The 13,737-nt window shown below is 52.0% G+C and overlaps 4 protein-coding genes across 4 annotated transcripts; 2 read left to right on the top strand and 2 right to left on the bottom strand.

Annotated features, from left to right (window-relative positions):
• Positions 1 to 191: 191 nt before the first annotated feature.
• Positions 192 to 1,355, top strand: MAA_02030 (porphyromonas-type peptidyl-arginine deiminase superfamily; the record flags this gene model as incomplete). The annotated part of the gene is made up of 1 exon (XM_007820028.1): positions 192 to 1,355. The coding sequence occupies one exon, from the start codon at positions 192 to 194 to the stop codon at positions 1,353 to 1,355; it is 1,164 nt and encodes a 387-aa protein (XP_007818219.1).
• An 852-nt stretch (positions 1,356 to 2,207) lies between these two features.
• MAA_02031 (copper-transporting ATPase 2) lies at positions 2,208 to 5,807 on the top strand (the record flags this gene model as incomplete). Its single annotated transcript, XM_007820029.1, has 1 exon — positions 2,208 to 5,807. One exon carries the CDS (start codon positions 2,208 to 2,210, stop codon positions 5,805 to 5,807), a length of 3,600 nt encoding a protein of 1,199 aa, XP_007818220.1.
• Positions 5,808 to 6,993: 1,186 nt separating this feature from the next.
• MAA_02032 (3-phytase) lies at positions 6,994 to 8,755 on the bottom strand (the record flags this gene model as incomplete). Its single annotated transcript, XM_007820030.2, has 3 exons — positions 6,994 to 7,109; positions 7,171 to 7,371; positions 7,468 to 8,755. The coding sequence occupies 3 exons, from the start codon at positions 8,753 to 8,755 to the stop codon at positions 6,994 to 6,996; spliced, it is 1,605 nt and encodes a 534-aa protein (XP_007818221.2).
• Positions 8,756 to 9,869: 1,114 nt separating this feature from the next.
• Positions 9,870 to 10,249, bottom strand: MAA_02033 (uncharacterized protein; the record flags this gene model as incomplete). Its single annotated transcript, XM_007820031.1, has 2 exons — positions 9,870 to 10,059; positions 10,125 to 10,249. The coding sequence occupies 2 exons, from the start codon at positions 10,247 to 10,249 to the stop codon at positions 9,870 to 9,872; spliced, it is 315 nt and encodes a 104-aa protein (XP_007818222.1).
• Positions 10,250 to 13,737: the final 3,488 nt, after the last annotated feature.

Raw genomic sequence — 13,737 nt, 5'->3', positions numbered from 1 at the left:
ATGAGGTTGAACCATGAACAAGTATTTATTGTGAGAATAGTATTTTAAAATGAAATTAAATGAGGATTTCTATTCTGAATCACTTCTTTTCGGATATCATCTTCGCGTACTTTGAAGCGGAAATTACATCTCAGTCACCACAAATTGCCACGTCGAAATTTCTTGCTCTTTCGTCCCTCAAAGTTCAAACCATGTCACTTGGCTCCGTGTATTCGGGAGACGCCATTGTCCATGGAAAGTCTCCTAAATTTACTTACCCAGCGGAAACATGCCGTCACATTGCTACAATACTCGCCTTTCCTTCAAAATGCTCCGCCCCTCCCGTACATTATGAGAACGCATGTCGGGAGATAATTGAACTCGCTGTTACAATTTCCGAGTTTGAGCCAGTCCGCTTATATGCGAGACCAGAGGACTCACATGTCGCGCAAAACATGTTGGATGGCAAAAAGCTGGGCCCGTTCGCAGTCGACATTATCCCTTTTGCCACCAACCATCTCTGGGTTCGTGATACAGCACCCGTCTATGTCCACGGCACGTCGCCCGAGACTAGGAACCAACGATATGCCATCAACTTCAGATTCAATGAATGGGGCGCAACGGTTCCCGATAATGGCTCTCTGAAGATTGGGGAGCAGTGGCCAAAGCTGGCTGCGACACAGGTACAGGAAAACGCGACGTTTGCAAAGCGTGTGATTCAGAAAGACACACACCCGTCGCCCGTCACATGCATAGAATCCAAGATTCGCCTGGAAGGCGGCGCGCCGGTCTACGACGGCGAGGGAACCCTCATCGCGAGCGAGAGCAGTATTATTGGCGACGACCGAAATCCGCACCTGTCCAAGCAAGAGATTGAGGATGAGCTGCGCCGTCTGCTTGGTGCCACCAAAATAATTTGGTTTCCGGGATTTAAAAATCTAGACCCTACAGACGTCCATGCCGATGCGGAGCTTCAGTTTATTCGACCAGGCGTCCTCGTCGTGTCGCGGCCGCATGAGAGCGCCGAGGAGCGGTGGCACCAAGTTTACAAGCAAGTCAAGGCAGCCGTTGGCGGCAACAGGGATGCCCGAGGGCGACTCTTTGAGATATATGAAATTGCCGAGCCAGATCCAAAATGTACTGGGTGTCTGGAACATGAGGACCCGGCGACCAACTATGTCAACTTCTACTTTGCCAATGGGGCTGTGATTCTGCCCAAATTCGGCGACCATGATGCAGACACGGCGGCGTTGATGAAGGTACAGGAGTTGTGTCCTGATAGAGTTGTCAGGCAAGTATATGTCAACGCTCTCCCGCTGACTGGCGGCGTGATACATTGTTCCACGCAGCCAGTGGTTGATTTTGAAGACGTTTGAGCGAGGCTGAGGTTCATAAAGTGAACAGTGTCATTCTAAAAACTTGGAGATGTACTTGAATGGCAATTGATGCAAGTTTGTGTGAAAATGTAAACACATCTTGCCTGCGCAGATAGCTTGGTCCCCAGGTGCTGAGCTCAGTCCACCAGTTCGCTTCGTATGATGGATAAATATCGGAAAGTAGGACAAGACCATGTCGTGAATATTGAATCATCAACCATTACTCTCGTTTATTGGATGCATCGCACAAACACGCCCCCTGAAAGTCCTCGGTCCTCGGTTGCTAGTACTTCAGGGTAGCAAATGTCTATAGTGCTTGCAATTTCCCATGTTCTGTCGATGCATTCATCAGTAATATCAGCAGGTGAGACTTTTCATCACGAATTTATTTTAATTTTTTAATTTTTGGTTTTTGGCTTTTTCTTTTTTGCGCTTTCGGTAATTGCCCTGTGATTACTCACTTGATCAGTGTTACTGCATGTGCAGATTGATGGCGTCGGGTTGGTTGTCGGTAGTACCAGACGGTACGAGTCCCATCAACACTTTCTCGTCTAGCTTTCGACTTCAAACCACGATTCCATTAAGTCAACAGCTCATTGACAAAAGAAAAGTTAAATTCACAGACTAATGTCGCAATAATGTCGCTATATCGCTCCGTCTCGCCGCCGTCAGGTGCCGGGGTAGTGGCCTTCAATGTCGTCGGTACATGTACGAGTTGACGTGAAATCACGAGACGAGTGGAGCTGACACTCGGATCATGCATCGTCCAGAAGTTGGCTGGTCTTTGCTTTCAGCCTCCTACATACTTGTTCCTTCATTTCAAAACCTGCAAACAAGCAAAGGATCCTCATCATGGACTGTTCGTGCTGCGGGCCAGGCCCTTCATCGCTGCCGGCGAGTGCCTCTTTGCCTCTTGGAAACGATGACTCGAGGAACTCGGCTCGTCCATCGGGTGCTGTTGCATCTCAGGCAACCGATTGCGACATCGTCCAAATTCGTCCTGGCAACCAAGCCGCGGAGCTGGAAGTCGGTTGCGAGGAAGCTGAATCGACCTCCAAAGAAGCTTGCCAGGACAGCTGCTGCGGAGGCAGCACAGTCGACCTTGGGCCAACAAACGATTCAGACGATGCTCCAACAGACCTCCCCGCAGTTTGCACCGACTCCTGTTGCGATGGAGAGGCAACCCCGGACATCCATGAATCCCCCCCTGGAGTCGCCAAAGAGGAGCAGGATGGGGCTTCGACTAAAGAGTCTGCTGACGATTGCTGCCGTCCTTCTCCTCCCGCTTGTAGCCTTGGATGCTGCGATAAACAAGAACCCGTCCCTGCAGAAGAAGGAATAGTCCACTCGCCAGACAAAGACTGTTCAGATAACTGCTGCAGTGCCAAATCGGATCCCAAATCACCAGAATGTTGCCGTGGCAAGCCGTCGCCATGTTGCGACGAATCTTGCCTGGACCGCTTGGCTCTACGGGAATGTGACTCTACACCAGGCCCAGCTTGCGGCGGGCAGAAGCATCAACCTTGTGACCAGCACCGACTGTCGATTCGCCAGCAGTATCGTGCCCGTCTCGATGCGCTTGGATGTATCTGCCGTGCGCTGCTCGCGTTGGGGAAGGAGACTTGCTGTGATCCCCGATGGTCTTCCACTCCAGTGAAGCCTAAAGGCTGCAATCGCAGTCGCAGTCCGAAAGAGGCTGACCGCATTTCTATTTCATCTTGCTACTCGAGCTCCACGGCAAAGAGACAATCTACTTGCAAACGAAGACCAGCCAGACATCAGTCCAAAGCATCATGCTGTCCTCCTAGTCCAACACAGTCTGTCAGATCCGATGGTTCTTGCTGCAAGCCAATCACGAAACTTGCATCAAAGTCCTCTCTTTTTAATCCTGAGGAGCAATCCGGCGTTGGCATCGAGGCCGTGGGCTCGAGAACCAAAGGCTGTGGCAATCGTCTCCCTGCTGCTGACATGAAACTTGTCCAACATCAAGGCGATGCCAGCACAACCATGTCGAAGGAAATCAGCGCTCGGAACAATGACATTGAACATGTAGTTCTTTCCGTTTCTGGAATGACCTGCACAGGCTGCGAAACAAAACTCAATAGAACTCTTGGAGTGATATCCGGAGTCAAAAACCTAAAGACCAGCCTCGTTCTTTCCAGAGCGGAATTCGACATCGACCTCAATATTGTGACTTGCGACTACGTCATGAAACATCTAGAACGAAGAACTGAATTCAAATGCGAGATCCTTACCAATAATGGATTCACCCTCGACCTCGTTATAAGTGAAGATCCGGCAATGTTCGTCAACCAATCTTTCCCTGATGGCGTATTGGATATTACCCTCGTCAAAAAGGATGTCGCGAGAGTCTCTTTCGATCCGCTCATCATCGGGTCCCGAGATCTCATGGAAAGGCACTGGAAAGGACGTGCCACCCTTGCGCCCGGAAGTGATGATCCTGGACTTGCAGCGGGAAGAAAGCACGTTTCCTACCTGGGATACATGACTATTCTATCTATAGCTCTTACAATTCCAGTACTTGTCCTGGCCTGGGCTCCCTTGCCCAAGAGAGATGTCGCATATAGTTCTGCTTCTCTAGTCCTCGCCACCATTGTGCAGGTGGTGATTGCAGGGCCGTTCTATCCCAAGGCACTGAAAGCGCTTCTGTTTTCACGAGTTATCGAAATGGACCTCTTGATCGTACTCAGTACGAGTGCCGCGTACGTATTCTCCGTGGTATCGTTTGGCTACCTAGCAGCCAAGAAGCCTCTCCCCACCGGACAGTTCTTCGAGACAAGCACTCTCCTTGTCACATTGATCATGGTTGGGAGATATGTCGCAGCACTTGCGCGCCAAAAGGCGGTCGAATCCATTTCCATGAGGACATTGCAGGCTGAGACCGCTCTTCTGGTGGTGAATGATGACACATCAAAAACCGAGACTGTTGATGTGCGGTTACTTCAATACGGCGACACGTTCAAAGTCCCCCCCGAAACCAGAATTCCAACTGATGGGGTTGTATTGTCTGGTTCCTCCGAAGTAGATGAATCTATGCTGACTGGAGAGTCGCTTCCGGTTGAAAAGACGGCCAAATCGAGTGTCATCGCGGGGACTTTGAACGGCCCTGGCACTCTGATCGTCCGACTCAAACGCCTCCCAGGCGACAACACAATCGCTACCATCGCAGCTATGGTTGACCAAGCAAAGTTGTCTAAGCCCAAGATGCAAGAACTTGCAGACAAGGTGGCTTCCTATTTTGTCCCGGTAGTTGTTGGATTAACAATCATCACCTTTGTAATTTGGGTTGCCGTCGGGATAGCAATACAGCACAAGTCTGGATCTGGAGCAGCAGTGCAGGCAATCACTTATGCCATCACCGTGCTTATTGTGTCTTGCCCATGCGCTGTTGGGCTTGCGGTACCCATGGTCATCGTCATTGCCAGCGGAATTGCAGCTGAACGAGGAGTCATCTTCAAGTCTGCGAACGCGATTGAGATTGCACATCAAACAACCCATCTTGTTCTAGACAAGACTGGCACGCTAACCGAGGGCAAGTTGAGCGTCACCGCGGAGAACATTGTATCTGACAATCAGAACTTGTCACTTCTTCTGGGACTAATCGCCGACAATAAACATCCAGTGTCCATTGCGATTGCCAACCATCTCAGAAACAAGCATATTGTGGCAACTCCCGTGCGTGACGTAAAGAGTCTGGTAGGCAAAGGTGTTATGGGCTTGGCCGGCGACAAGACCTTGCGTGCCGGCAACTCACGTTGGTTAGACTTTGATTGTCACCCTGCGGTACGAGCTGTCGATGCTCAAGAGCATACTGTGTTTTGTTTCTCCATCGATGGTCAATTGGCCGCCGTATTTGGCCTAAAGGATTCCCTCCGCCCGGATGCTCTACATGTGGTTGGCCTACTTCAGCAACAGGGAATCTCTGTGCATATAGTCTCTGGCGATGATAATGGACCTGTTCAAGGTGTGGCCTCCAAGCTGGGAATACCAACGATCCACACACGCTCCCGCAGCACGCCAGCCGATAAGCAACTCTATATCAAGCGCCTCCTGGAAGAAACCACAGAGACAAAGAAACCGGTTGTCGTTTTCTGCGGCGATGGCACAAATGATTCAGTAGCCCTCGCCCAAGCAACCATTGGCGTCCACATGCATGAGGGCAGTGATGTAGCCCAATCTGCAGCGGATGTGGTTCTTATGAGGCCCGGTCTTACTGGGCTGGTGACTGTGAGAGAGGTGAGCAAGGCCTCGGTTCGACGGATCAAGTTCAACTTTGCGTGGGCCTTTGTTTACAACACGTTTGCGGTGCTTCTCGCTGCCGGGGCTTTTGTGAATGCGAGGATCCCGCCAGAGTATGCCGGCCTGGGCGAACTTGTCAGCGTTTTGCCTGTGATTGCAGCGGCGGTTCTCATGCGTTGGTCAAAGGTCTAGCCGGGTTGCTGAGCTACTGTGTCTGTTTGATGGGTAGGTATACGCTTCTACCTTTCAGGACAGTCACTTCAGCTATTTTCTGTTCCCTTCGTGTAACCTCTATTCCCCGAGAAGACGACGTTGGAATTGAGTTGAAAATGTGACTCGAGGCCGTGTTCAACCACACTTTGCGTCTTTATGGCGAGATTCAACATCTCGACGGTGTTGCTACTATGAAACTATCGCTAGACAGACGAATGCAAGCTACATATATTTTAAATACACTCTTTCCATTCGCAGGTTTGCTCCGGTCATTACTGATGGAAATGCGACGCTGTTCGGGGCTCAATAACCCCCATCTCATTTGGTAGATGGACACGAATCAGTGCGACGTAACCAGATATCGTTGCAAATTTGGCTCTTCTGCCTTTGTGGCTCGACGTGCAGACTGGCACGACCACACAATATACCCATTCGGCTTGCAGCATTTATGTACTTGTAGTACTGCCTGCGATGACGCATAGTCGGAGTTTCAGACCAATCCGCCCATGCCACCCCGTGAGACAGTTTGGAGAGCGAACAGACAATGTCTTGATTCATCACATAAGCCCGTCATACAATGAATACGCCAAGTGGCCCTGCTCGTCATGCTTCCATTCGCAAGCCCGTTCAAGGTCTGGTGGCCGGTTGCAGCGCTTTTCATGGTTGGCCAGGCCTTTCAACTGGTTGTGCCGTTCTTGCGGCCGCCTCGAGGTCAGGGCGATACACCGCCTCTCCCGTACTGGCTATATTGTGTTGTCGGCATCGGCATCCTCGTTGCCTCGGTTGTTTATTGGTTTACTCGGTGGGTTGCAGCGCCTAAACTTGGGGGCTATACGCTTGAACCGCACAACGAGCCACTACAAGACGGAACCAACGTGGTTGTATATCGCCGTGTCCCTAGGAAGACTCTCGGAAGAAATAATCTCTCACAGGGCGTGTTTGTGTCTTTTTATACGCATACCACATGTGCGAGTGAGTGACTCGCCGAGGTGTGTAATAGACAGCATTGGGAGTCGGAACTCTTGATGCGCTTGACCAAATCACCACCAGTCAAGCAGTATTTGCACAGATACATGTACCCGGGAAACTTGCCACTGCGTGTACGTGTACGTGTACGTGTATGTGTATGTGTTCTACGTATAATACGGAGAATCGAGAGACAAAGCTAGCCCACGAGCGGCCTGCTGCCCTTTGGAAGAGTGATTTTGAAAACCAACATCTGGTGGTCCAAATTCAGTCCTGATTTATCCGCGTACCGGGTTTTTCCAAAGTTGATAAACCCTAGTCCTCGAGGATTAGCAGCGAGCCAACATGGATATGCCAACATACGCCAAAAACGTACCATGTTGAGTAATAAAGTCATTGTCAGAGGATGCAAACAAGAAGTACTCCTCTGCATCGTGCTTCCCGTCTTCGTTCTCGACTGGGACCAAAGCAATGCCCTCCCATTTCTCATTCAGCAGCCCGCCATCCCGAGGACCGCCGTTGTGCAAGCCAAATCTACTCAGCTGCGCTTTGACGTTGAAATCGACCAAGGGACAAACTATCGCAGGCGTAATATCAGACTTTAATACGCCGGCTACTACGATTAGTAGATGCTTGTATCAGAATTTTTTGTTTCAGGGAGATGCGGGCGAACCTGTGCTCGCAATCGACGCATTAAAGGCGTCGTGTGCAGGCCCCTTGACATTCGTCGCGTTGGAGATGTCAAAGATGTCAACATGTCTATATATCGATTCCCAGCTGGACAGATTGCCTCCATTGTTGGAGTCTCTCGGCAAGAAGAAGAACTGCGTGTCCGAGACAAAGTGCATGTCGGACTGCGAAGCTACGGCAGTCTTGCCAGAGGCGTCCTTGAAGGTAGGCAGCGGCACGACATACTCCCCCTGGTACACGACGGCTTGCTTGTCCTTGGTCGAGTATTGCAGCAGGCGGGTGTATCGACGGGTTTTCGAGCTCGACCCGCCGTCCTGGACAGCGGCGGATTGAAGAAGCGCCCATAGAGTTTGTCCATCCGGACTGGCCGTCATTCCCTCGAATCCCTGGTTGTTCTGGCGCCCTTGGGTCGGGTTAGATGGGATAGGCTTCTTGGTAAGATTGTACGCTGGAGGGTTGTTTGACGAGAAGCTGCCACATTGCCTCCTTGTTAGTCCGAATACGGCCCCTTCAAGACGAAATACTGACCTCACAGTGCCGTTTCTCAGAGGGAGAAGAGCATTCGGCGGCGCTACGGCGGCCGTCATTTTGCCATTCTTGTCAAACTTGTAAATATACGGGCCGTACTCGTCGCCAATCCAGAAGCCGCCGTCTTTGGCGAGAACCAGTGCTTCTGGGTCGAGCGCAACGCGTTTCCAACCCGGGCCCTGTCCGCCAAAGCCATCTCCGGCGCTTGTTGCTGCTGGGAGGAGTGGGAAACCGGGATATTGCAAACCTCCCGTCTGGTCCGCGTCCAGGCCGGTCATGGGCGTGCCATCTGGGCCGGTGAGCAGAGTCGAGTTCTGGTATACAAAGGCGACATTTGGAGGCGACGGATGAGCAGCACTCGCGCTCGTATTGGGCGTCAAAGTTACGAGGAATTCATGGATGCGCGGTTGGAAGTTGATTGTGCCCTGCGTGTTCCATCCGCGATCCGGCAAGCCGTACAGCCTGCCTTGATACTTGGAGCCGGTTTTGGACCAAGACGTAATTGCGATGGATGAGCCCAGGCTGATGGAGTCTCCAAATTTGTCCAGAGCATCGCTACGGACAAAGCCGTATCCTGCGAGCTCGTTATACGTGTATGTCTTGCCTGCGCAGGTGGTTGAGAAGACGTGATGCTGGGATACGGCCGAACCAGCAGAGGCGACAGAAGTCGCCACAGCGAACACGGCCAGCGAAGCGCGCACTTGGAACATCGAGGATCGTTGCCAGTCGGTGCAATGGGACATGGAAACGGGCTGACAAGCAAGCACCTTGCTTTCTGGAGAGGACCAGCAGCGGCATAACGGCGATGCAGCCCTTTAAGTTGGGCGCCTGTGCCGTCTCCCAGCTCGTGGAAGACTAAACACTGCATGTCATTCATTAATCCATCCAGGGTTGTCACTGGTCAGTATGCATTGTACATATGCAGTGTTGACGGAAACGAAAAAGCCTCAAAGCTTTTTAACCTGTCAACAGAAAACGGGAAAAGGCCAGCCTCTCAACGGAAACGGAAAAGGCCTCTTAAAATGCTTCCGGCTAAAAGCCTAATTAATAACTTGGTGTCGGTGACAGGGTTTGTTTATAACTTAAACAACATCCAAGTTGAGTGGCCATGTCTCCCATGTGCTGACGGTACAACCTGCAGATCATTTGTGGCTTTTTTTTTTTCTTTGCGCCGCGCATACATACACCAAGTTACCAATCGATCGACCCGTTGGCCCAGTGTTCAACTAATGGGATTTCGGGCGCCGTGCACAGAAGTTGAAACAAGGTTGTGAAGTGACGACATGTTGCAAGTAGGTTGACAACTTGGCCCTCTTGCGCAGGTCGAGGCTCGACAGAGTCTAGGTATGGATAAGCGCGGTGTAGAAGACGAGCAAAGGATTTTTAACATGTTGCAACAAGTGAAATTTTATAATTATGCAACGACTCCAAGTGTGCCATTCCTTGCTCGAGTTGTACAGAAATGGCCGCTGTTAATATAATACACAGAAAGCAGCCGTCTTCAACAACACAGCAGGGCTCGCTATATGGTCTGTGAACCGGCCGCCTGACTCGAAGACTCGGCCATGACGACTGCTTTTTTCTCCTTCTTTTGAGACTGGTCGAAGAAGGGCGTCTTGCAGAGCGGACAAGTGTTGTGTTGCCGCAGGTACCACGTATCCAGGCACGATGAATGGAAATAGTGTTGGCATGGTAAACGCCGGACCATGTCGTCGTCTTTCAAAACATCCAGGCAGATGGCACTGTAGGCGAGCTAGTTAGTACAGGTGACGGCCTAGGATGGAATCGTATGGTTCCTCCTCTTTTTCGTTTCCGCCGCTCTAGATATCGACATCTGATGGAGGCGGCGCGAGAGACCTACCAGACTATAACGTTGTCAAAAGAGCAGGACGCCGGTAGCTTGGGCTCAGGCTCGGCCTTTTCTTGGTCGTTTCCATAGGCACGACTTGGTGCCACGCCGTCAAGCTTTAATATGGACGCCAGTCTCTTGCGTTTTCCAGCCTCCAAGTCCTCCGGGCTGCCACCGCCGCGGTTCTTGCACAGAAGTCTGCCATAGATATTCAGCTAGTTGGCTCAGATGACGGTTGCTCATGAGAAGAGGCAGGCCCATACCTGGAGAGCAACACAAGGACGACAAATATACCCGCCAGAATACCGAGCACGATTCCGACTGCGACACTCCCGCCGTCGCTGGTGGGCTGTGGGTTGATGTTGTCGGGATTAGTAGATGATGACATTGTGTATTACATGCAGCGTGATGGATATTCCAGGAGCGGCGGCGTCAGGACATATCACGCTTATGTAGCTTCGAGAATCAAGCCCCAGCATCGTTTGCTCGGGCGGTCCAAGACCAAGAGCTCGCAGCTTTTCAGTCAACACGGCGCACACCTCGCATTCAAGGTCCGCGACGTGTTCCTTTTATGCCTGATAGCAAATGGGCAAATAAAGCCGTCCTTGCCCACCAGGCAAGCCTCCCAGGCTGGGCTCAGCGAACCGGAATGCCGATGGCTGAGATGGCCATGATGGCTTGCCATGAGCAAAGGCCAACTGGCCCAATGCTCGACTGCGAACCATCAGAGTGGATGGCCGAGTGAACCAAGCAACGGTCGCGGCTCGTCCGCCAACCTGAATCAGTATTGATTCTTAACGCCATCCAGAACCAGACTCCTTGGCGATAACTCGACTACGTTGCGAGGGGTGGCGTGACGTGGAACAAAGGGCTGTGCATCCCGTCTTGAGTCTTGACAATCTCCATCTTGCGGGCGAGCAGGGCCGGGTTGCAAATCGCCAACTTGGTGGTATTTCCGTCAACAGAAGCCCGTACAGTACACGAGAAATACTGCCAATCGCCAAAACACAAGCCAACTCGTTGCAGCTTCTTTCAACTCCCTTGTATCCAAGAGACGGCACTGTGGGCTGAACTCTTGAGTCTTATGGATGTCTGGTCCAAACTACGCAGCTACTACTATAGCTACAAGCCAGCAGATGACTAGCAAAGACCCGACTTGCCTGCCACGTAATCCAGCCACGAGCGAAAAAGCCCCTCGCTAAAGCTACGACTGCCAAGGTAGTTGTCTGTAGTAGAGTCAATACTAAACTCAAATGGAATGCGTCGGCTCCAGGTGGCGCTTCTGCGCAGTGTAGATGGACGGGCCGGGTTTCTAGTGAGACAACCCGGGACAACCAAAGAGTGGACAAAACAACAAAGAATGCTCAGCGGAATAACAATGCGTCTCATACAAGACGTTAGGGAAACGTTTAACCTTTTAACAAGGCGAGTTATCGATCCCTCGGCTCCCCCAGTTACATGGTAGATTGCCCGCCGGGGTACAGTTCACAACGCTTACAGCGTTCAACATGTCGGTTCTCAAGGTGGCTTAACCGGAGCTGCTAACCCATGGCTATATTCCCCGCAAGACAACGCCCTGTAGCTAAGTAGCTAATCGACATCGTTCGTCTCGCTAAATCGGACTTGTGGACGGGCGGGCGGTCGCAAAATATCCCCTTCAGCCTCCCCCCACAAACCGTAGACACCGATAGACAGCATCCGCAAGTCGACACTTTTCTATAACAACAAGATTATTCCATCAAGACGTTACGGAGTAGTAGTGTCTAGAATAGCCACCTCTGCCAGTTGGGAGGCTCCCCAGGAGAATCCAAGGCGCCAGCAGTCTTGCCTAGCCCCTTGTGCTGTGTTTCCGTGCCAAGCGGTTCGAGACTGGAAGCATCGCCGTGCCAGTCCAGTCTTTGATTTAACAGAGACGATTTTTATGGAGAAGAAGCTCAAGCTGGCCAAGTTGTGCGAGCGCAACGTCTGGCCGGCCAAGAGCGATCCGGCTCAGCCTTGTCGAGGTTCTGGACCTGTGGCACAACTTCGCCCGGCTGCAGCGAATCGAGAGCAATCGCCGGCCCCCCCTCACGTCGACGCATGTGTGGCCGATGGGATGAGATGGCACGATGGGATTCCCCCGCAGAACGTGGTGGCGCCACCCTTTGGCTTTTGCCTCCGAGACTCCCACAGCCACGGTTCTGTCTGTATGTAGCTGGACCCTGTTGAACTTGGTGCTGTTGCTGGGCAGTGGTCACCAACGGCAGGTGACGAGGTCCTTTATTTCGTCTGTAGCGAGGAATTGGGAACGCGGTGACGGCGCTGCGTGGGTTTCCGACTTGGGAACAGGAGGATACCTCGGCATGGCGTGGTGGTCACGCCCGCGAGTATAACTACTCTACTACTATCGACCTGAGGAGGCTTGAGGACTCGGATTGCGTGCCGAATCACGACAAGTCGTTTGTGTCGACAGGTCGCATACAGTATTCTCACGCTGCGCAATGGCATAATTAACACGGATTGTGGTCCGGCAACCTTTTACCAAAGACGGACATGATATGCCAGAACTGCCACGTCACAACTGGTGCTTTCCATTTGAGCAGCTTCTCCGGCGTGGCCTGATGAGATGCGCATGTGGAAATGGTACCGAGTAAACAGAGAGCAGAATGGCTGTGCGCGACGTGTCATGCCATGCGGGTATCTCACCACATGCATGCATGTCCTTGAGCTTGCCGCCCATCATGTCATCCCGCCATGCATTGCCGGTGCCGTAGCTTCTTCTTGTTTGACCTTTTTTTGTTCCAGACATGATGAGAGGGCAATCGCGTCTTGTTTCACCCTGTAAGCCACCGGAAAGCTTCGGTTCATACGTATCTACCAAACACATTTATTTGTAGGAGCTTGCCCAGCACTCACCACCACCCTCACCACTCTCAAATGAGTTTTGATTTTTTAAAACGTCTACGTCACTTGAAAACTTGTCATAAACTGCGCACAACGACCTCACATGGCACCCAAAGTCGAATGCATAAACCCTTGTTGTCCTTCTCGCAAAGTGCCAACCCCCCGACTCCGTCGCTCTGCTTCGATTTCCGGCATCCGAGATCACCACCCGCCCTGGACGGCTCCTTCGAGCGCCGCCATCACAGATCTGCCGCTGGAACTGATTTACAACATCTTCGACATCCTCGACCCCATCGACTGCACATGTCTTGGCCTTGCCAACCATCGATTCTACGCCGTCCTCCGCCATCTCTACGGCTCCGTCCCGCTGAGCTGTCAACGCCTCGGGCCCAATGATCTAGAATGGGCATGGAACTGGGCCCAAACGTCCGAATCCCAATGTTCCTGCTCGGCGCAGGGGCGGGGTTCGGTGCAAAGTAGAGAATCGTCATCACTGCCCTCTGAATCTCGGTCAACGGCCGTCGAGCCAAACAAGGGCCAGGGATTCTGTCGCCACTGCGGTGCCAATCGCTGCCAACTACACAGGCACCTGTATTGCTGGATGGGCGTAAACGACCACCGTTCCGAATACTGTTCCGTGGCGGAAAGATTTCTGCCTCCGGCTGACCAAAGTCCGGTGAAGCATTGCTACTTGACCAAGCCGGGCTGGCCTCGCCGGTGCGGCAAGCATCCTTCCAGCGATATCATCTCTACTCCTGGACACCATACCGTCAAGGTGTGACTTGATACTTTCCATCCGTGTTTAGTTCTCGCCCGTCGTTACACCCAGACAAAGACACGACGCCAGTCAAACCGAGCGATAATCACGGGAAGGGGAATACTCGAAAACGCCTGATGCATGTACGGATCCGCATGTTGCTGGCAACACGTCGTATTGTATTATTTTTCAAACTTGTATACTGGCCAGCTTTGCACTCCAGCCAGGAGCTCCTC

Source organism: Metarhizium robertsii (genome assembly GCF_000187425.2).
Source record: "Metarhizium robertsii ARSEF 23 chromosome Unknown MAA_Scf_1, whole genome shotgun sequence".
NCBI classification, from domain to species: domain Eukaryota; kingdom Fungi; phylum Ascomycota; class Sordariomycetes; order Hypocreales; family Clavicipitaceae; genus Metarhizium; species Metarhizium robertsii.
The sequence above is the reverse complement of the archived record's forward strand: the minus strand, read 5'-3'. Positions and strand labels throughout refer to the sequence as shown.